Below are 22,682 nucleotides of genomic sequence, written 5' to 3'. Positions count from 1 at the left end.
TGATAGTGGAGTCAGAAACTTTAGGGACATTTGAGAAGCTATTGGATAGGTACATGGAGTACTTTGGGATGATAGGGAGGAAATAGCTTGATCTGGGTTTCAGACAAAGCTCGGCACAACAACATGGGCCGAAGGGCCTGTTCTGTGCTGTACTGTTCTATGTTTGGACAATTTGGTGTGACCACTGTGGACTGGACAGCTTCATGAGATCCTTGTGGGCTGGTTGGTGTAACAACCCCCGTGGGCTGGGCTGGTTGGTGTAACAACCCCTCTGGGCTGGGCTGGTTGGTGTAACAACCCCTGTGGGCTGGGCTGGTTGGTGTAACAACCCCTGTGGGCAGGGCGGTGTGAGCCCTGCGGGCAGGGCCGGGCGGTGTGAGCCCTGCGGGCAGGGCCGGGCGGTGTGAGCCCTGCGGGCAGGGCCGGGCGGTGTGAGCCCTGTGGGCAGGGCCGGGCGGTGTGAGCCCTGTGGGCAGGGCTGGGCGGTGTGAGCCCTGCGGGCAGGGCCGGGCGGTGTGAGCCCTGTGGGCAGGGCCGGGCGGTGTGAGCCCTGTGGGCAGGGCCGGGCGGTGTGAGCCCTGTGGGCAGGGCCGGGCGGTGTGAGCCCTGTGGGCAGGGCCGGGCGGTGTGAGCCCTGTGGGCAGGGCCGGGCGGTGTGAGCCCTGTGGGCAGGGCCGGGCGGTGTGAGCCCTGTGGGCAGGGCCGGGCGGTGTGAGCCCTGTGGGCAGGGCCGGGCGGTGTGAGCCCTGTGGGCAGGGCCGGGCGGTGTGAGCCCTGTGGGCAGGGCCGGGCGGTGTGAGCCCTGTGGGCAGGGCCGGGCGGTGTGAGCCCTGTGGGCAGGGCTGGCAGATTATGTATTCCACATTTAATTTGCAGCCTTATTGTTCTGAAACTTATAATTGCACCATAATTTAACCTGTAAGATGACTTTCTCCAACAGCCATGCTGTCTTCTAAACAAACAGCACTCCTCTACCATTCCTCACCACAGAATCGCCTGGATGTCGATGGTTACCATGCAAGCAATTTCGAGGAAGGACGGAAGGAAAATTGTGACCATGTTCCAAGTGGGATATTGCCTCCTTGCGCCTCATTAATGTGGCTCAATCTCAGGAAAGCACTGAAAATGTGTACTATGAAGGACAACTTTATTGCGAATTAGATTTTTATATTTATTAGACCAACAACTGAGCTAGTCTTCGGATTTTTTTGGGTGGGGGGCATGGTGTGGAAGTATTTTGAACAATTCTTGTATTTGGCAATATTGAAATTTAGCAGAAAGAAACCCTGATATTTTGCGTAGATCTTATTTTTCTCTGAAAAGAATCAAATTTTTAATGATGGATATGGTAGCTAGTTTTACTGATGAACTCTCGAAAACCAAAATCAAATCTGCTCAATTTTGTTGTCAAAGCCATTTGTTTGATTCTGAATTGGATTACTGCAAGTGGATGTGGTAAGTGTCAGATGTTCTTTTGGCTGTCCAGAAGCCTAGTCATTACTTTCTATTTATTGATTTAGTTTCTATGTCATTTGCTGTAATCCCACTCCCCAATCCTTTGTGATGAAGTAATGTCACCATCAAGTGGATGGTATTGTTTGTTGTACAATGTTAAATGTAATAAAAAAGACTTTATAAACTGGATTAAAATGCTGCTGAGCTTATAAATTTTTATTTGTTAAAAAAAAAATAAACTGCATATTGGTCTCCCTTTTCCAATTTACTTGTGGCATTTTTCCTTAATTCTTGACTGGTGTTTGCATGTAGCTTGAATTTGCAATTCATGATGGGTTTAAAATGATTCTTTTGTGCTTCCTAATGTTGTAGACCTGGGTTAGCTACGTAGTTGCAGTTTGTTGTAATATTGTAATAGCAGACAAACTTAATACACAGCACCCTGCCCAGCAGCGAAAGGGTTAATTTTAAGTTAAAGATTACTTTTGTTTTTTGATTCAGTCTTTCTCTCTCTCTCTCTTCTTTTCCTCCCTCTATTCTCTGAATTTTTTTCTTTCTCTCCTTTTCCTTCTCTCCCCTCTCTTCGCACTTTTTTCCCTCTTTCTCCCATTTATCGCGCTCTCTCTCTCTCTCTCTGTGACTCTCTGACTTGGGAAATGGTGTATAAACATCTCCTGTTTGTGCATTTCCTTAGGTCACCCCACCTGTTTGCAGTCCACAATAAATATGACTGCAACTGTGAAAACCTATCACTGGCAGTGTATTGAGTGCAAATCCTGTAGCCTGTGCGGAACTTCTGAAAATGACGTAAGTTTTTGTGTTTGTCACCCTGTAACCTAAGAATAAAACAATATTGGTTAGCACTGTTTATCTAGTTGCCGTGTGCAATCAAGATGGCCTATGTGTTTATTGCGTGGTAGAAATTGTGCATCTGAGACAAAAGATTGTGGGTTTAAGTCCCACTCTAGACACTTGAGCCCATAATCCAGGTTAATGCCTTGGTTTCGTACTAAGTGTTACACTGTCAGGTATCCAAGGTCCTATAGAAGAGCAGGGGAATTCTTCTTGGTCTACTGACCAATATTTATCCCTCAACCACTTAAAAAATACAAAATCCGATTTTGTTGCTCATGGGAGCTTGCTATATGCAAATGAATGCCACATTTCTTACACTAAAAATTTTTCATTGATTGTAAAGCGTTTTGATATGTGCATGGTAGATTCTTTCAGTTGGAACAGCAAGAACAAATTCAGTGAGTTAAAAAGATTAAAAAGTTAAAAATCTAGGTAGATTGGAATTAAAATTTAGCAGGTATAGAACAGCAAATGAGCAGTGGGAAGCCTTCAAGGAATAGAATTCAGGTGCAGACTTAACATTCCAATTAGAGGGAAGGAAAAGCATGCAAAATAGAAATCATTAAATTGCTCAAGGAAACAGTGAATATAAGAGAAAGGATTTTTTTTTACAATTATAAAGTTCTTTAACAGCTGAATATAGAAAGTACAGAGGAAAACTAAGAAAGGAATTAAGAAGGGCATGGAGAGAGTAGTGGATAATATACAAGGGTACCCAAAAGTCTTTTATAAGCAAATAGATAGTAACAAGATAACCAAAGGAAGATTGAGGCTGATTATGGACTGACAGAGATCTTAAGACATTGGGCAAGGTTGAGGTACTAAATGAGTACTTTGCATCTGGTTTCATTAAAGAAGAATATGCTACCTATATCATCCTAAATTAGATAGGATCAAAATAGATAAATCCACATCTGTGAGGGGTGTGTCGAGCTGCGGTTCCTGAGGGACCGTGTTAAGAAGCTGGAACTGCAGCTCGAGGATCTTAGGCTGATGAGGGAGAATGAGGAGGTGATAGACAAGAGCTATCATCAGGTGGTCACACCAGGGCCACGGGTGGAGGCCAAGTGGGTGACGGCCAGGAAGGGTAAAGCACGGGTGATTGAGAGCACCCCGGTGGATGTGCCCCTACACAACAAGTACTCCTGCCTGAGTACTGCTGGGGGGGACAGCCAGTCTGGGGGAAGCAGCAGTGGCCGTGTCTCCGGAGTGGAGTCCGGCCCTGTAACTCAGAGGGCTAAGGAAAAGAGGAGGAAGGCGGTGTTAATCGGGGACTTGACAGTAAGGGTGTCGGACAGGCGTTTTTGCGGAGGCAGGCGGGAGTCTCGGATGGTGGTCTGCCTCCCTGGGGCCGGGATCCAGGATGTCGCTGGTCGACTCCCAGAAATCCTGAGGGGGGAGGGAGAGGAGCCAGAGGTAGCGGTACATATTGGTACCGCTGATGTGGGAAGGAAGGGGGAAGGGGTCATGAAAAGAGAGTACAGGGAATTAGGGAGACAGCTGAGAAGGAGGAAAGCAAAGGTAGTAATCTCAGGATTGCTGCCTGTGCCACGGGAGGGTGAGGGCAGGAATGGAGTGAGGTGGAGGATGAATGTGTGGCTGAGGGACTGGTGTAGGGGGCAGGGATTCAGGTTCCTGGACCACTGGGACCTCTTTAGGGGCAGGTGTGACCTGCACATAAAAAACGGGTGGCACTTGAATCCCAGGGGGACCAATATCCTGGCGGGAAGGTTGGCTAAGACTACTGGGGAGAGTTTAAACTAGATAGGTTGGGGGGAGGGGATCGAGACGAGGTGACTGGGAGCGAGGAAGTCAGCTCGCAAACAGAGAAGGGTTATAGACAGTGCAAGAGGGAGGATGGACGGGGGATAGAGAAGGGGAGAGCTCAGACCAAAGGATTGAGATGTGTTTACTTCAATGCCAGGAGTATAGTGAATAAAGAGGATGAGCTCAGAGCGTGGATCGATGCCTGGAAGTGTGATGTGGTGGCCATTACGGAGACATGGATGTCTTAGGGACAGGACTGGATACTCCAGGTGCCGAGATTCAGATGTTTCAGGGAGGGAGGCAAGAGAGGGGGTGGAGTGGCACTGCTGATCAGGAATAGTGTCACAGCTGTGGAGAGATTGTCTACAGAGTCTCTGTGGGTGGAAGTTCGGAGTGGGAAGGGGTCGATCACTTTGCTGGGAGTTTTCTATAGGCCGTCCAATAGTAACAGGGAGGTGGAGGAGCAGATAGGGAAACAGATCCTGGAGAGATGCAGTAATAGCAGAGTTGTTGTGATGGGAGACTTTAATTTCTCAAACATAGATTGGAATATCCCTCGGGTAAGGGGATTGGATGGGGAGGAGTTCGTTAGGTGTGTTCAGGAGGGTTTCCTAACACAGCATGTGGACAAGCCTACAAGAGGAGAGGCTGTACTTGATCTGATACTGACCAATGAATCTGGACAGGTGTCAGATCTCTCAGTGGGAGAGCATCTTGGGGATAGTGATCATAACTCTATCTCCTTTATGCTTGCATTGGAAAAAGAGAGGATCAGGCAAGCTAGGAAAGCGTTTATATGGAGTAAGGGGAAATATGAAGACATAAGGCGGCAAATTAGAGGAGCGGCACGGTAGCACAGTGGTTAGCACTGCTGCTTCACAGCTCCAGGGACCTGGGTTCGATTCCCGGCTTGGGTCACTGTCTGTGTGGAGTTTGCACATTCTCCTCGTGTCTGCGTGGGTTTCCTCCGGGTGCTCCGGTTTCCTCCCACAGTACAAAGATGTGCGGGCTAGGTTGATTGGCCATGCTAAAATTGCCCCTTAGTGTCCTGGGATGCGTAGATTAGAGGGATTAGCGGGTAAAATATGTAGGGATATGGGGGCAGGGCCTGGGTGGGATTGTGGTCGGTGCAGACTCGATGGGCCGAATGGCCTCTTTCTGTACTGTAGGGTTTCTATGATTCAAATTGGAAGGAGGTATTCTCAGGGAAATGTACTGAAGAGAGGTGGCAGTTTTTCAAGGAATGTCTGTCTAGGGTTCTACAGGACAATGTTCCGAGCAGACAGGGAGGAGTTGGTAGGTTAAAGGAACCGTGGTGCACGAAAGCTCTACGGGACCTAGTCGAGAAGAAAAGGAAAGCATACAAAAGGTTCAGCGAGCTTGGCGAAGATAGGGATCTAGATGCGTATACGGCTTGTAGGAAGGGACTAAAGAAGGAAATTAGGAGAGCCAGAAGGGGTCACGAGAAGGCCTTGGCAAGTAGAATTAAGGAAAACCCTAAGGCGTTCTATAAATATGTGAAGAGTAAAAGGATGAGACGTGAAGGAATAGGGCCTATAAAAAATGAAGGCGGGAAAATCAGTACGGAACCAGTAGAAATGGCAGAGGTGCTTAATGAATATTTTGCCTCGGTTTTCACAGAGGAGAAGGACATGGGTGGATGTACTGTGGGCTTGCGGTGGACTGAAAAGATTGAGTATGTGGACTTTAACAAAGAGGTTGTGCTGGAATCTTTGAATGGCATCAGGATAGATAAGTCACCGGGTCCGGATGGGATGTACCCCAGGTTACTGTGGGAGACGAGGGAAGAGATTGCAGAGCCTCTGGCGATGATCTTTGCATTGTCGATGGAGACGGGAGAGGTGTTGGAGGATTGCGGATGTGGTTCCTATTTTCAAGAAGGGGAATAGGGATAGCCCAGGAAATTACCGACCGGTGAGTCTAACCTCAGTGGTTGGTAAGCTGATGGAGCAGATCCTGCGGACAAGATTTATGAGCATTTAGAGAGGTTTAGTATGCTCAAGAATACTCAGCATGGCTTTGTCAAAGGCAGATCGTGCCTTATGGGCCTGGTGGAGTTCTTCGAAAATGTGACTAAACACATCGACGAAGGGAAAGTGGTAGATGTGGTTTATATGGATTTTAGCAAGGCGTTCGATAAGGTCCCCCATGCAAGGCTTCGAGAAAAAGTGAGAGGGCATGAGATCCAAGGGGCTGCTGCCCGGTGGATCCAGAACTGGCTTGCCCAAAAGAGGCAGAGAGTGGGTATAGATGGGTCTTTTTCTAAATGGAGGTCGGTCACCAGTGGTATGCCCCAGGGATCTGTTCTGGGACCCTTGCTGTTTGTCATTTTCATAAATGACCTGGATGAGGAAGTGGAGGGATGGGTTGGTAAGTTTGCCGACGACATGAGGTTGGTGGGGTTGTGGATAGTCTGGAGGGATGTCAGAGGTTACAGAGGGACATAGATAGGATGCAAGACTGGGCAGACAAGTGGCAGATGGACTTCAACCCAGATAAATGCGTAGTGGTCCATTTTGGTAGGTCAAATGGGATGAAGGAGTACAATATAAAGGGAAAGACTCTTGGTACTGTAGAGGATCAGAAGGACCTTGGGGTCCGGGTCCATAGGACTCTAAAATCAGCCCCGCAGGTGGAGGAGGTGGTTAAGAAGGCGTATGGTGTGCTGGCCTTTATCAATCGAGGGATTGAGTTTAGGAGCCTGGGGATAATGATGCAGCTATATAAGACCCTCGTCAGACCCCACTTGGAGTACTGTGCTCCATTCTGGTCGCCTCATTACAGGAAGGATGTGGAAAAGATTGAAAGTGTGCAGAGGCGATTTACAAGGATGTTGCCTGGATTGAGTGGCATGCCTTATGAGGATAGGCTGAGGGAGCTCGGTCTTTTCTCCTTGGAGAGACGTAGGATGAGAGGAGACCTAATAGAGGTATATAAGATGTTGAGAGGCATAGATCGGGTGGACTCTCAGAGGCTTTTTCCCAGGGTGGAAATGGCTGCTGCGAGAGGACACAGGTTTAAGGTGCTGGAGTGTTGTACAGGGGAAATGTTAGGGGGAAGTTTTTCACACAGACGGTGGTGGGTGAGTGGAATCGGCTGCCGTCAGTGGTGGTGGAGGCAAACTCAATAGATCTTTTAAGAGACTTCTCGATGAGTACATGGGACTTAATAGGATGGAGGGTTATAGGTAGGCCTAAAAGATAGGGATATGTTCGGCACAACTTGTGGGCTGAAGGGCCTGTTTTGTGCTGTAGTTTTTCTATGTTTCTAAATAGGAAGCACTTAAAAGGTTGGCAGTCCTCAAAATAGAAAAGCCATGAGATTTGGATATGATGGATCGTGGTTTCTAAAGGTGGTACAGGTGGAAATAGAGGCTGTTGCCACAATCTTCCAATCCTCTTGGACACAAACCAGTGGCAGAGGACTGAAAGACTCCAAATGTTACTCCAATGTTCAAAAAAAGGGAGAGAAATAAACCAGGTGACTACAAGCCAATCAGTCTAAAGTCAGTGGCTGGGGAACTATTGGATAATCTGGGACAAAATTAATTGTCACTTAGAAAAGTACAGGCAAGTAAATGAAAAGCCACGTGAATTTGTTAAAGCTAGAGTATTTTCGACAAACTTTGATGAAGTAATGGAGAGGATTGATCAAGGTAGTGTTGCATATATAGACTTTTAAAAGCCATTAAAAATGGGATCATCATAAGAGACTTATAACATCATATAAGAGACTTGTTTGCAAAATTGAAGCCCATGGAATTGAAGGGGCCATTGCCGTATGGATGGAAAATGAGCTCAGCAGAGACTTGGTGAACATTGTTTTTCAGACTGAGAGATGTTTATAGTGTGCTTGAACTAGGACCACTGCCTATTTTTGATGTATATTAATGACTTGGACTTGAGAAGAAATGGTATAATTTCAAAGTTATTGGATAACACAAAATTCGCAAATGCCATGAACAATGTGGAGAGGACCTTAGGATGACATAGGTTGGGGAGTTGGGCAAACATGTGGCAAATGAAATTTAATGCAAAGAATTGTGAAGAGATTAATTTTAGGAAGAGGATATAAGAGGAATAAGAAGAGCAATATAAGAGGAATAAGAAGAGCAATATAAGAGGAATAAGAGCAATATAAACTAAATGGTATACATTTCAAAATGATGCAGCAGCAGAAAACCCTTGTTTTTTTTTGTATAAAAACTTTGAAGGTGCAGGACAATTTGAGATGACTGTTTTAAAGAGAAAACATGGGTGACTCTGGGCTCTATAATTAAAAACAGAAAACAAAAACAAGGAACTTGTGCTAATTAGTTACAAATCACTGGTTAGGCCTTTGCAGCTGTGTTGTTTTATTCTACATATAGGAACAATGTCAAGACCTTGATGAGGGTACTGAGGAGATTTATTAGAATGTTAACAGTGAAGACTGGAGAAATTTGGATTTTTCTCCTTGGAGCACGGGAGGTAAAGGGAAAATTTAAATGACATGTCCAGAATTATGAGGGGTTATGATCATGTAGGTAGAGAGAAACTTGCCCCGGCAGGAGAGTTAGTAACTCGAGAGCTGGGGGAAAGAAGAGGTAGGTTGGGATTAATTGGACAGTTGTCCCAAAGAACTGGCACAGGTAGAGTGAGCCAAATGCTGACTTCCTCCGATGCTCTATGATTCAAAAGATCTGGACTTGGAACCATAAAACCACAGAAAAGTTATAGCACAGAAGATGGCCATTCAGCCCAACTTGTCCATGCCAGCCTGAGGACACCCAGGTGTCCTTTCTAATTCCACTTTCCTGCACCTGGCCCATAGCTTTGGAGCTTACAGCACTTAAGGTGCAGAACCAAGTACTTTTAAAAGGAATTTAGGGTCTCGGCCTCCACCAACTCGGGCAGTGAATTCCAGACATCCTTTGCGTAAAAAAGTTCTTCCTCATGGCGCCTTTTCACCTTCTGCTGAAACATAGAAACTAGAAGCAGGAGTAGTCCATTTGGCCTTTTGAGGCTGCTCTGCCATTCATTTTGATCATGGCTGATCATCAAATTCAATGTCTTGATGCTCCCCCATCCCCATATCGCTTGATCCCTTTAGCCCCTAGAGCTATATCTAATTTCTTCTTGAAACCAGATAAAGTTTTGGCCTCAACTACACTCTGTGGTAGTGAATTCCACACATTCACCACCCTCTGAGTGAAAAAAAATTCTCTTCACCTCAGTTCTAAACTTATCCTCAAACTATGACCCCTAATTCTGGACTCCCCAAAATTGGGAACATTCTTCCTGAATCTGAAGTGGGCGGCACGGTAGCACTGCTGCTTCACAGCTCCAGGGACCTGGGTTCGATTCCCGGCTTGGGTCACTGTGTGGAGTTTGCACATTCTCCTCGTGTCTGCGTGGGTTTCCTCCGGGTGCTCCGGTTTCCTCCCACAGTCCAAAGATGTGCGGGTTAGGTTGATTGGCCGTGCTAAAATTGCCCCTTAGTGTCTTGAGATGGGTAGGTTAGAGGGATTAGCGGGTAAATATGTAGGGATATGGGGGTAGGGCCTGGGTGGGATTGTGGTTGGTGTAGACTCAATGGGCTGAATGGCCTCTTTCTACACTGTAGGGTTCTTTCTATTCTATTCTATTCTTTCTATTCTATTCTTTCTATTCTTTTTATCTACTCTGTCTAATCTTGTTAGAATTTGTAAGTTTCTATGAGATCCCCTCTGACTCTTCTAAACGTCAGTGAATATAATCCTAACCAACCTAGTCTTTCCTCATATGACAGACCTGCCATCCCAGGAATCAGCCTCGTAAACCTTCACTGTACACCCTCTATAGCAAGGACATTCTTCCTCAGGTAAGGATACCAAAACTGCACACAATACTCCAGGTGTGGCCTTACCCAATGCCCTTACAATTGCAGCAAAACATTCCTCTCCCAATACTCAAATCCCCTCACTATGAAGGCCAACATATCATTTGCCGCCTTTATTGCCTGTTGTACCTGTGTGCCTACTTCCAGCGACTGATGCACAAGGACACAAATGAGTTGCTGAGTATCCACCTCTCTCAATTTATACCCGTTCAAGTAATAATCTGTCTTCCTATTATTGCTACCAAAGTGGATAACCTCACATTTATCCACATTATACTGCAACTGCCATGTATATGCCCACACACTCAGCCTGTCCAAATCACGCTGAAGCATCGCTGCATCCTTTTCACAGCTCGCCCTCCCACCTAACTTTGTATCATCTGCAAATTTGGCGATAACTCTACGAGTTACATCCTCAAAGAATTCCATAGATTTGTCAAGCATGATTTCCCTTTTGTAAATCCACGCTGACTTTGTTTGATTATACCACTGCCTTCCAAATACTGAGTTATGAATTCCTTGATAATGGACTCTAGCAACTTCCCCTGTATCAAGGTTAGGCTCACTGGTCTATGGTTCCCTTTTTTTTCTCTACCTCCCTTTCTTGAATAGTGGACTTTCATTAGTTACCCTCCCATCTGTTGGAACCAGTCCAGAGTCCAAAGAATTTTGGAAAAAAACCATCAATGGATCCACTATTTCCAGGACCACTTCCTTAAGTACTCTGGGATGAAGATTATCAGGCCCTCGAGATTTATCCACCTTCAATCCCAGCAATTTCCCCAAAACCATTTCTCTACTAGGGGAATCAAATCTATCCTGTCTATATTGTTTCCCTCATAATATTTTCACCTCTATCAACTCACCCTTCAGCCTTCTTTGCTCCAAGGAAAATAACCCCAACCTATCCAATCTCTCCCCATAGCTACACTTTCCTTGCCCTGGCAACATTCTTGTAAGCCTCCTCTTTACTCTCTCCAGAGCAATCACGTCCTTCCTAATATGGTGAACAGAACTGTCCACAATACTCCAGTTGTTGCCTCGCCAGTGTTTTATATAATTCTAACATTATGAGCGGGATCTTATGGCCTCACTCAACCCGAGCCCGGAAAACCCTGCCCGAGGTCAACAGACATTGCAATTGTCGGCACCTGGCCGGCTTAATTCCCGTGCTGGGCGGGGTGGTGGAATTCCGGCGTAAATCTTTACTTTTATATGAGATAGTCCCCAATAAGCACTCTTAGAATCTTGGAATCATAGAATCCCTACATTACAGAAGGAGGCCATTCGGCTTATTGAACTTGCATCAACAAGAAGCCCACCCTGACCCTATCCCATGTGTTGACCCTGCTAATCCCCCTGACACCAGGGCAATTTTAGCATGGCCAATCCATCTGATCTGCTCATTTTTGGACTATGGGAGGAAACTGGAGCACCCGGAGGAAACCCATTCTAACACAGGGAGAACATGCAAACTTCACACAGTCACTCAAGGCCACAGTTGAACCTGGGTCCCTGGCGCTGAGAGGCAGCAGTGCTAACCACTGTTTTGATCTTACAGGCAGAAATTTGCCTGCATATTTGTTCTTCTCTCTCTTTCACTATTTGGGTGTCTGCAGTAAACTCCCAGTAGTGTAACTGCCCCTTTTGTATTTCTAAGCTCAATCCATAGAGCCTCATTTATTGACCCATTCAGTATGTCATCCCTTCTCACAACTGGGATTGATTCTTTAACTATTGGTGCCTCTTGCCCTCTTTTTTTTAATCTCCCACTCTATTGGGTTTTGAAGATTCTATAACCAGGGATATTGAGCTGACAATTTTGCCCTTTCAGCCAGGTTTCCGTTATAGCAATGACATCATGCTGCCATGTGTTTACCTGTGCCCTTAACTCATGTACATTATTTGTAATACTTTCATTAAAGTATAAACAGTTTACCTCAGTCAATTTCCCTTGCTGGACACGTTTTATCTTTTCATCTCCTGTAAATCCAAGTCTATCAATACATCTTCAACATCATTAGCAAATGTTCTACCTCCATTTTCCTGATCTCTGTCTGGTCCTACTCCTGGGATCCCCTGCCACACTGGTTTAAGTACACCCCAACAGAACTAGCAAAAGCCCCTACAAGAACATTGGTCCCAGCTCTGCCTGAGTACAGCCTGTCCGGTTTATACAGGTTCCACCTTCCCCAGAACCAGTCCCAATGCCTCAAGAATCTGAGTGCATGTTTAGACCAAGCCGATCTTATTTAGCTATTTGGAGCATTGTATTCTATCCATGACAATTGGTTCTTAATTTAAGAAAGGCATTTCTCAAATATATTGTGTCAAGTGGATGACTACTCCTCAAACTTTCAGATTTCAAGGACCCCAGTGTAAAGGAGCAGGAAGGAGTGCCTGGCTATATGAAAGTCACAGACCTTCACCCTCCTTCAAAATCACCGCAGCCCTGTAGTGGCTGCTCATATATTGCAGAGTGTAATGTTGTAACATCTGTCTTCATAGAACATAGAACATAGAACATAGAACATTACAGCGCAGAACAGGCCCTTCGGCCCACGATGTTGCACCGACCAGTTAAAAAAAAAAAAAAACTGTGACCCTCCAACCTAAACCAATTTCTTTTCGTCCATGAACCTATCTACGGATCTCTTAAACGCCCCCAAACTAGGCGCATTTACAACTGATGCTGGCAGGGCATTCCAATCCCTCACCACCCTCTGGGTAAAGAACCTACCCCTGACATCGGTTCTATAACTACCCCCCCTCAATTTAAAGCCATGCCCCCTCGTGCTGGATTTCTCCATCAGAGGAAAAAGGCTATCACTATCCACCCTATCTAAACCTCTAATCATCTTATATGTTTCAATAAGATCCCCTCTTAGCCGCCGCCTTTCCAGCGAAAACAATCCCAAATCCCTCAGCCTCTCCTCATAGGATCTCCCCTCCATACCAGGCAACATCCTGGTAAACCTCCTCTGCACCCTCTCCAAAGCCTCCACATCCTTCCTGTAATGTGGGGACCAGAACTGCACACAGTACTCCAAGTGCGGCCGCACCAGAGTTGTGTACAGTTGCAACATAACGCTACGACTCCTAAATTCAATCCCCCTACCAATAAACGCCAAGACACCATATGCCTTCTTAACAACCTTATCTACTTGATTCCCAACTTTCAGGGATCTATGCACACATACACCTAGATCCCTCTGCTCTGCTCTGCTCTGCCAACTTGGCTTCAATGCAAATTGGTTAATTTCTGCTCCTTTTAATCTCAGCTGATCCAAAGCAGAGTTATTGTCTCAATATCTTGTACATAGAGTCAGAGTCGTACAGTTTGACAGCACTCACATTCATTATCACGCAAACCACCCATTGATTCTATCTACACTTCCCGCTGCCTCAGCAAAGCAGCCAGCATAATTAAGGACCCCACGCACCTCGGACATTATCTCTTTCACCTTCCATCGGGAAAAAGATACAAAAGTCTGGGGTCTCGTACCAACCGACTCAAGAACAGCTTCTTCCCTGCTGTCATCAGACTTTTGAATGGACCTATTTTGCATTAAGTTGATCTTTTTCTACACCCTAGCTATGACTGTAACACTACATTCTGCACTCTCTCCTTTCCTCCTCTGTGAATGGTATGCTTTGACTGTATAGCGCGCAAGAAACAATACTTTTCACTATATGCTACTACATGTGACTATAATAAATCAAATCAAGTCTGGCCTGATTTCTTATATCCCAGATAGTAACTTCCACAGCAGGCATAATCATCAGTTCGTGATAATGACTCATTGGTTTTATTGCAGTATGCTTCAAAGTTTCTCTTGGGAAATCTTTCCCTGACCCAGCTAACCAAATATTTTCATCAGCAAGATGCTGAATGTAACATCATTAAAAGTAACACTTATAATGCTGAAGGTCCACCACAGATTATTATTCTGTCTGAAAAATGGATAGTGACCAAGCCATTACAAATAGATTAAGAGAAAGACAAGAATTTTCACAACTGAAGGTTGCTTGCTGCCTCTGTGTGGTGTGTGTATGTGTTGTGCATCATTTGCAGTTGTGAATATCACAGACTGAAGCAACAGACCCCGGTATTTCTTTAGACTTAATTCAGTGCCAAAACTAGTGATTTTGACATTCTACGTTAAGAACCATAAAACCATAGAACCAGAAGCAGGACTTGGCCTTTTATAATGTGGTCATGGGTGAACTGAATGCAACCTTAACTCTACTTTTCTGCTTGTCCCTGTATCCCTTGATGCTCCTGTCGATCAAAATCTGTCCATCTCAGTCTTGAATATATTCAATAATCTAGCCTCCACTGTTGGTTGGAGTAGTGAATTCCAAAGATTATCAACTTTCTCAGAGAAGAAATTCATCCTCATCACCATCTTAAACCCCTCTTATTTTGAATCTGTGCCTCTAGATTCTCTTACATAGGGAAAACATCATCTCAGCATTTACGATGTCAAGCCTCCTCCTCCATCCTGGGAATCAACTGAGCAGGAACATAGTTCCTTGAAAGTGGCTCTGAACTCCCACCAGTACAAGTATAACCTACTTTAAGTAAGGAGACCAAAACAGTACGCAGTACTCCAGATGTGATCTCACCAATGCCTTGTACAGTTTTCGTAAAACTTCCTTACTTTTATATTTCATCGCCCTTGCAAAGAAGGCCAACATACTGTTTGCATTCCGAATTGCTTGTTGTACCTGCATGCTAATATGTTGTGATTCATGTACATGCTCATGCACAAAATGCAGCACCTCACACATTTATTTAAATTAAACTCCATCTGCCATTCCTTGGCCCACTGGCTCAGTTGATCACGATCCCGTTGTAACCTTCTTCCCAGATCCCTCTGTACCACAACATTCTTCAATCTCTCTCCATTTGAATAATATTCTACTTTTTTATTCCCACCAAAGAGGACCACCTCACATTTTCTCTCACCTTTTACTCCCATACACTAAATTTTTGCCTGCTCATTTAGCTTAGCTGGATCCCATTGCAGGCGACTTATGTTCTCCTCACTACTTAATTCTCTATCTTTGCATTAGAAACATAGAAAAACTACACCACAAACAGGCCCTTCGGCCCACAAGTTGTGCCGAACACATCCCTACCTTCTAGACCTACCTATAACCTTCCATTCTATTAAGCTCCATGTACTCATCCAGGGGTCTCTTAAAAGAACCTATTGAGTTCGCCTCCACCACCACTGACGGCAGCCGATTCCACTCGCCCACCACCCTCTGTGTGAAAAACTTACCCCTAACATCTCCCCTGTACCTCCCCCCCAGCACCTTAAACCTGTGTCCCCTCATAGCAGACATTTCCACCCTGGGAAAAAGCCTCTGAGAGTCCACCCGATCTATGCCTCTCAACATCTTATACACCTCTATTAGGTCTCCTCTCATCCTTCGTCTCTCCAAGGAGAAAAGACCGAGCTCCCTCATAAGGCATGCCACTCAATCCAGGCAACATCCTTGTAAATCTCCTCTGCACCCTTTCAATCTTTTCCACATCCTTCCAATAGTGAGGCAACCAGAACTGAGCACAGTACTCCAAGTGGGGTCTGACAAGGGTCTTATATAGCTGCATCATTATCCCCGGACTCCTAAACTCAATCCCTCGATTGATAAAGGCCAGCACACCATATGCCTTCTTAACCACCTCCTCCACCTGCGGGGCCGATTTTAGAGTCCTATGAACCCAGACCCCAAGGTCCTTCTGATCCTCTACAGTACCAAGAGTTTTTCCCTTTATATTGTACTCCTTCATTCCATTTGACCTACCAAAATGGACCACTACGCATTTATCTGGGTTGAAGTCCATCTGCCACTTGTCCGCCCAGTCTTGCATCCTATCTATCTCCCTCTGTAACTTCTGACATCCCTCCAGACTATCCTCAACCCCGCCAACCTTCGTGTCGTTGGCAAACTTACCAACCCATCCCTCCGCTTCCTCATCCAGGTCATTTATGAAAATGACAAACAGCAAGGGTCCCAGAACAGATCCCTGGGGCACACCACTGGTGACCGACCTCCATTTAGAAAAAGACCCATCTATACCCACTCTCTGCCTCCTTTGGGCAAGCCAGTTCTGGATCCACCGGGCAGCAGCCCCTTGGATCCCATGCCCTCTCACTTTTTCCAGAAGCAAAAGAATATTGTCAAAAGAATTCACAGAATCATCACAGCAGGAGGCCATTTGACCCATTGTGCCTATGCCAGTTCTCCATCAGAGCAAATTGCCTCATGCCACTCCACCGCCTTCTCCTTGTAACCCTTTTCCAAATAATGATTCAAATCCATCTTGAATTCCTCGATTGTGTCATAGAATCATAGAGATACACAGCACGGGAACAGGCCCTTTGGCCCAACTTGTTCATGCCGACCAAATTTCCTAAACTTAACTAGTCCCATTTGCCTGCCTTTGGCCCATATGCCTCTAAACCATAGCTCGGCACAACATCGTGGGCCGAAGGGCCTGTTCTGTGCTGTACTGTTCTAAACCTTTCCCATCCATGTACCTATCCAAATGTCTTTTAAATGTTGTAATTGCATCCGCCTCTACCAACTCCTCTGGCAGCTCATTTCATATATGCACCACCCTGTGTGGAAAATTTGCCCTTTGGGTCCCTTTTAAATCTTTCCCCTACCTTAAACCTATGCCCTCTAGTTTGGACTCTCCTACCCTGGGGGAAAGACCTTTCCTATGTTTCTTATCTATGCCCTTCATGATTTTATAAACCTCTAAGGTCATCTCTCATTCTCCTATGTTCCAAGGAAAAAAATCCCAGCCAATCAGAAGGGATAGCTTGATCTTGGTCTCGGACAAAGCTTGGCACAACATCAGGGGCCGAAGGGCCTCTACTGTGCTGTACTGTTCTATGTTCTATCCAGCCTCTCCTTATAATTCAAACTTTCCAGTCCTGGTAACATCCTTGTAAATCTCTCCTTTTCAGTTCTCTCCTTTTCAGTAACATCCTTCCTAAGGCAGGGCGACTAGAATTGTCTGCAGTACTCCAAATGTGGCCTTACCAATGTCATGTACAGTTGTAACATAACGTCCCAATTCCTATACTCAATGCTCTGACCGATGAAGGCAAGTGCCAAATGCCTTCTTCATCGCCCTGTATACCTGTGACACCACTTTGAAGGAACTATGTACCTGCACCTCGAGGTCTCTCTATTCGACAACACTCCCCAGTGCCCGACCATGAACTGTGTAAGTCCTGTCCTAGTTAGTCTTACCAAAATGCAACAACTCACATTTATTTAAATTAAACTCCATCTGCCATTCCTTGGCCCACTGGCTCAGTTGATCAAGATCCCGTTGTAACCTTCTTCACTGTCCACTACGCCACCAATTTTGATGTCGTCCACAAACTTGCTAACCATGCCTCCTATATTCTCATCTAAATCGTTTATATAAATGACAAATAACAGTGGACCCAGTACCGATCACTGGCCACAGGCCTCCAGTCTGAAAAACAACCCTCTACCACCACCCTTTGCCCCCTACCGGCAAGCCAATCGTGTATCCAATTGGCTAGTTTTCCCTGGATCACATGATCTAACCTTACTAAATCTCCAACACACTCCCAGGCAACGCATTCCAGATGCCAAACACTTTCTGCATGAATAAAGTTTCTTCTTATGTCACCATTGCTTCTTTGGCCAATTATCTTAAATCTGTGCCCTTCTGGTCTTCTTTTTCCCATCAGTGGAAACACATTTTACTATATCTACTCTCTCCAGATCCCTCACGTTTCTGAATTCCTCCAACAAATATGGCGACAACGCACTTAATCCCTTCATCCAAATACTTGTAAATAGATCAGGCCCCAATACGAATTCCTGTGGCACCTTACTAGTTTGCCATCCTGAGCATGGCTCAGTTACCTCAACTATTTGCTGTTAATCTATTTTTGCTGATATATTATCTCCAATATCTTGGCCTTTTCTTGTGTGACAACTTTTCATGTGGCATCTTATTGAATACTTTTTTGGAAATTCAAATACTCTACTCAAATACTGGTTCCTTTTTATCCACCATGCTTATTATGCTCTCAAAGCCTTCTAATAAATTTGTCAAACACAATTTCCGTTTCAATCAAGCGGAGTCAACATGGTTTTATTTTTGTTTCAAAATGTCCTGTACTACTTCCTCAATGAATTCAAACATTTCCAAATAACAGATGTTAGCCTATACTTTCCTGATTCTCCTCTTTTCATGGGATGCGGGTGTCACTGACTAGACCAGCATTTATTGTCCATCCCTGATTGCCCTTGAGAATACAGTGGTGAGCTGCCTTGAACTGCAGTGAACTTCAGCAATGAAGTGTAGATATATCTACAGCAGTTCGGGTGGGAGTTCCTGGATTTTAATCCAGTGACAGTGAAGGAACAATGCTATATTACAAAGACAGCATGGTGAGTGTCTTGAAGAGGAACTTCCAGGTGGTGATGTATCTGCTGCTATTGTCCTTTTAGATGGTGGTGGTCGTGGGTTTGGTGGTGCTGTCTAAGGAGTGTAGGTGAGTTTCTGCAGTGTATCTTGTAGATGCAACACACTGCTGCCACTGTGCGTCAATGGTTGTTGGAGTGCATGTTTGTAGATAGTGTTCCAATTATTTGTGCTGCTGTGTCCTGGCTGGTGTCCTGCTTTTTGTGTACAGGACATACCTGAGCAATCTTTCACACATAGATGCCAGTGTTGTAGCTGTTCTGAAGCAGCTTAGCTAGGGACACAGCAAGAACTAGGAGCAGGAGTAGGCAATTCAGTCCCTTTACCTGCTCCTCCATTCAACACAATCATGGCTATTTTCATCTCAGCCTCATGTGCATCTTCCTGCCCATTCCCCATAACCCTTTATCCTGCTACTAATTAAGAATATAGCTATTCTCCTCAAATTTTAGTGTTCTGGCATCCACTACACTATGGGATAGAGAATTCTTTTATGTGAAGTAATTCCTCCTCATTTCTATTTTAAATCTACCACCACTTAGCCTAAAACTCTGTGTACATTCTAGAATGAGAGGCAATGGGAAACATCTGCTCTACGTCCACCCTGTCAATCCCCTCCAGCATCTTATGTACTTCAATTAGATCTCTCTCCTTCTAAACTCAAGCAAGTATAGGCCAAAACTACTCAATCTATAAGATAAGTCCTTCATCCCTGGAATCAATCTAGTGAATCTTCTCTGAACCGCCTCGAGTGCATTTATATCCATCCTCAAATCAGGGGACCAAAGCTGTGTGCAGTACTTCAGAGGTGGTCTCTCAAATGCCCTATACAGTTGCAATAGCACTTCCCTGTTTTTATACTCTATGCCATTAGCAATCAATGCCAAAATTCCATATCAGGCCCATCAGGCTTTAATCCCAATAGCTTGCTCAGTATATTTTCCCAAGTGTTGGCGATTGTTTTATAGTCCTGCTTTTCAACAATCTCTACATTCCCTCTTAGTATTGGGATGATTCTAGTGCCTTCCACTGCGAGGCAAATTATTGATTTAGTGTCTCTGCCATTTCTGTGTTCCCCATTATTAACTCCCCAGTCTTGTTCTCTAAGGGACCAATGTTGACTTTTGCTCTTCATTTTTAAATAGTTATAGAATCTTTTATCATACATTTTTATGTTTTGCGCTAGCTTTTTCTCTTATTACTTTGATCTTTAAAAGTTTCCCAATCTTCCAGCCTGCCACAGACCTTTACAATATGGTACGCCTTAGTTTTTGCCTTTATATTATCTTTAATTTCCTTGCTTAGCCACGGATGCATTTTTCCCCTCTTACAATCTTTTTTCCCCTCTAGAATATAATTAATTGGCAGGAGCTGAGTATCTCCTTATACATCTGCCACTGTTGTTCAACTGTCCTACCTGTCAGTCTTTCTGCCCAGTCCACTCAGGCCATATTTGTTCTCACACCTATGTAATTATCTTGGTTTAACACCAGAACACTCGTGTGAGACTCAAGTTTATTACTCAAACTGAATTTGAAATTCAAGCATGTGATGATCACACTTCCCTAGAGGATCCTTTACTATGAGATCATTAATTAATCCCATCTCATTATGCAATCCTAAATCCAAAATGGTCTGTTCCCTAGTTGGTTTGACAATGTATTGTCCCAAGAAACAATCGGTAATACACTTTATGAACTCTCCCTCGAGGTTACCCTTGCCAATTTGATTAATCCAGTTTATATGCATATTGAGATCACCCATGATTATTGACATAAATTTGTTACAAGCCCCCAAAATCTCCTGGTTAATACTGTGTCCTAAGGTGCAACTACTAAAGTGGGGTTATGGGGATAGGGCGGGGGAGAGGGCATGGGTAAGATAACCTGTCAGAGAGTCAGTGCAGACTCGATGGGCCAAATCAGCTCCTTCTGTACTGTACGGATTCTATGATACCATTAGGGGACCTACAGATTACTTCCACCAGGGACTTCTTTCCCTTGCTATTTCATATTTCTACCCAAGCTGATCCAACATCTTTATCTCCAGTGCCAATATACAGCACTGATCCCTTCCTTTACTCACAAAGCTGCACAACCAACTTTTCCTTTGTCGATACTTCCAAAACACTGAATACCCTTGGATATTCAACTCCCCAGACCTGATCTCCTTGTAAGCAAGTCTCCGTAATTGCCACCAAATCATACCCCACTGTCTCTATTTGCACTGTTGCCTCATAATTTTATTCGGAATGCGATGTACATTCAGATACAAAGCCTTTAAGCCGGTCCTATTATTAATTTTCCCTACCCTTGTATGATTACCTGGAGTATTATGGCATTCACACGCTCTATCCCTTCATTTCATTATCTGCTAACAATAAGCTTCACACCTGTACTCCTTCCAACTCCTCACAATTTTACTTTTTAAAATCTCCTCCCCACCATTTAGTTTAAAGTTCTATTTACAGCCCTTTTTATTCGATTTGTCAGGACATTGGTCCCAGCATGATTCAAGTGGAATCCGTCCCAACGGAGCAGCTCCCTCTTTCCCAATACTGATGCCAATGTCCCATGAGCTCAAACCCATTTCTCCCTCACCAATCTTTGAGCCAAGCATTTATCTCTTTAATCTTATTGACCCTATGCCAATTAGCTTGTGGCTCAGGTCATAATCCGGAGATCATTACCTTCATGGTTCTGCTTTTAAATTTAGCATCTAGTTGCTTATATTCCCTCCGCAGAATTTTTTTCCTTGTTCTATCTATATCATTGGGACCTACATGGACCACAACAACTGGGTCATTCCCCTCCCACTCCAAGTTCCTCTGCAGCCCAGATGAGATATCCTTAACCCTGGACCAGATAGGCAACACAGCTTTCAGGACTCTTGACCCTGGCTGCTCAGAGCAATGTTTATTCCCGTCACGATATTATGGAATTGCTTTGTTTTGTTTTTCTCTTGTTGCTTATACTGTTGGCACGCAAGTAGTCCCATGTTGTAGTTTCACCAGCTTGTCACCTCAGTTTTAGGTATGCATGATGTTGCTCCTGGCCTGCATTCTTCATTGAACCAAGGTTGATGCCCTGGCTTGGTGGTCATGGTAGATCGGAGGATGTGCTGGGCTACTGATTGTGGTTGAGTACAATTCTGCTGCTGGTGCCCCCCCAGCCCCTCATGCTTACCTAGTCTTGAGTTGCTTAATCTGTTCGAAATGTATTCCATTCAGCCCGGTGGCAGTGCCACACAACACGATGGAGGATTTCCTCAATGTGAAGATGGGACTTTGTCTCCACGTGGACTGTGCGGTGGTCACTCCTACCGCCACACTCATGGACAGATGCAGCTGCCAGATTGGTGAGGATGATTAATTCCCCAGTCTCTCTCTTTTGGGGGCCAATGCACACTTTGGCCACTCTATTTTATATACTTGTTGAAGCTCTTCCTGTCCGTTTTTATTGTTGTTTATAGTTTTCTCTCATACTCCTATTTTTCCCTTTTTTTTGTCATACTTTGGTTTCTAAAATGTACCCAATCTTCTGGCCTACCACTAATTTACAGAATCACAGAAATATTATAGCATAGAAGGAGGCTATTCGGACTGTAGTGTCTACACCAACATTCCAAATGAACAATTCACCAAGTACCACTCCACCTTCCCCCTGTAATCCTGTACATTCGTCTTTTACATTCAATTATCTAATTTCCTTTTAAATGTCTTGAGTTAACCTGCCTTCATCACATCTTTCAAGCAGTGCATTCCAGAAATTGAATCACTCACCACCTGAAAAAGCATCTCCTCATACCTCCACTGCTTCTTTTGACAATTACCTTAATTCTGTGCCCTCTTGTTCTCGATGGGGGAAGGCTGACTATAGCCGGATTAGGCAGGAATTGGTGGATGTTGATTGGGAGAGGATGTTCGAGGGTAAGTCCGCGTCTGGCATGTGGGAGTCTTTTAAGGAACTATTGATAAGGCTGCAGGATAGGCATGTGCCTGTAAAAAAGAAAGATAGGAAAGGTAGGATTCGAGAGCCGTGGATAACCAGAGAAATTGAGGATCTGATTAAAATGAAAAGGGAGGCGTACGTTAAGTCCAGGCAACTGAAAACAGATGGAGCTCTGGAGGAATACAGAGAGAGTAGGAAAGAACTCAAACGGGGAGTTAGAAGGGCAAAAAGAGGTCACGAGATGTTCTTGGCAGGCAGGATTAAGGAGAATCCTAAGGCAT

The 22,682-nt window shown here is 44.7% G+C and overlaps 1 protein-coding gene across 1 annotated transcript in view; it reads left to right on the top strand.

The window, feature by feature from the left end:
• LOC144506874 (uncharacterized) overlaps nt 1-21,822 on the top strand; it is a 157,650-nt gene extending 135,828 nt beyond the window's left edge. Inside the window, exons 3-5 of the mRNA XM_078233232.1 lie at nt 2,150-2,262; nt 18,478-18,521; nt 21,681-21,822. Coding sequence (XP_078089358.1) covers nt 2,150-2,262; nt 18,478-18,521; nt 21,681-21,822 — 299 coding nt within the window. The remainder of the gene's footprint in view (nt 1-2,149; nt 2,263-18,477; nt 18,522-21,680) is intronic.
• The last annotated feature ends 860 nt before the right edge of the window (nt 21,823-22,682 follow it).

The sequence above is a fragment of the Mustelus asterias genome, chromosome 18, assembly GCF_964213995.1.
Source record: "Mustelus asterias chromosome 18, sMusAst1.hap1.1, whole genome shotgun sequence".
NCBI lineage: Eukaryota > Metazoa > Chordata > Chondrichthyes > Carcharhiniformes > Triakidae > Mustelus > Mustelus asterias.
Note: the sequence above shows the minus strand (reverse complement) of the source record. Positions and strands in the feature narration are given on the sequence as shown.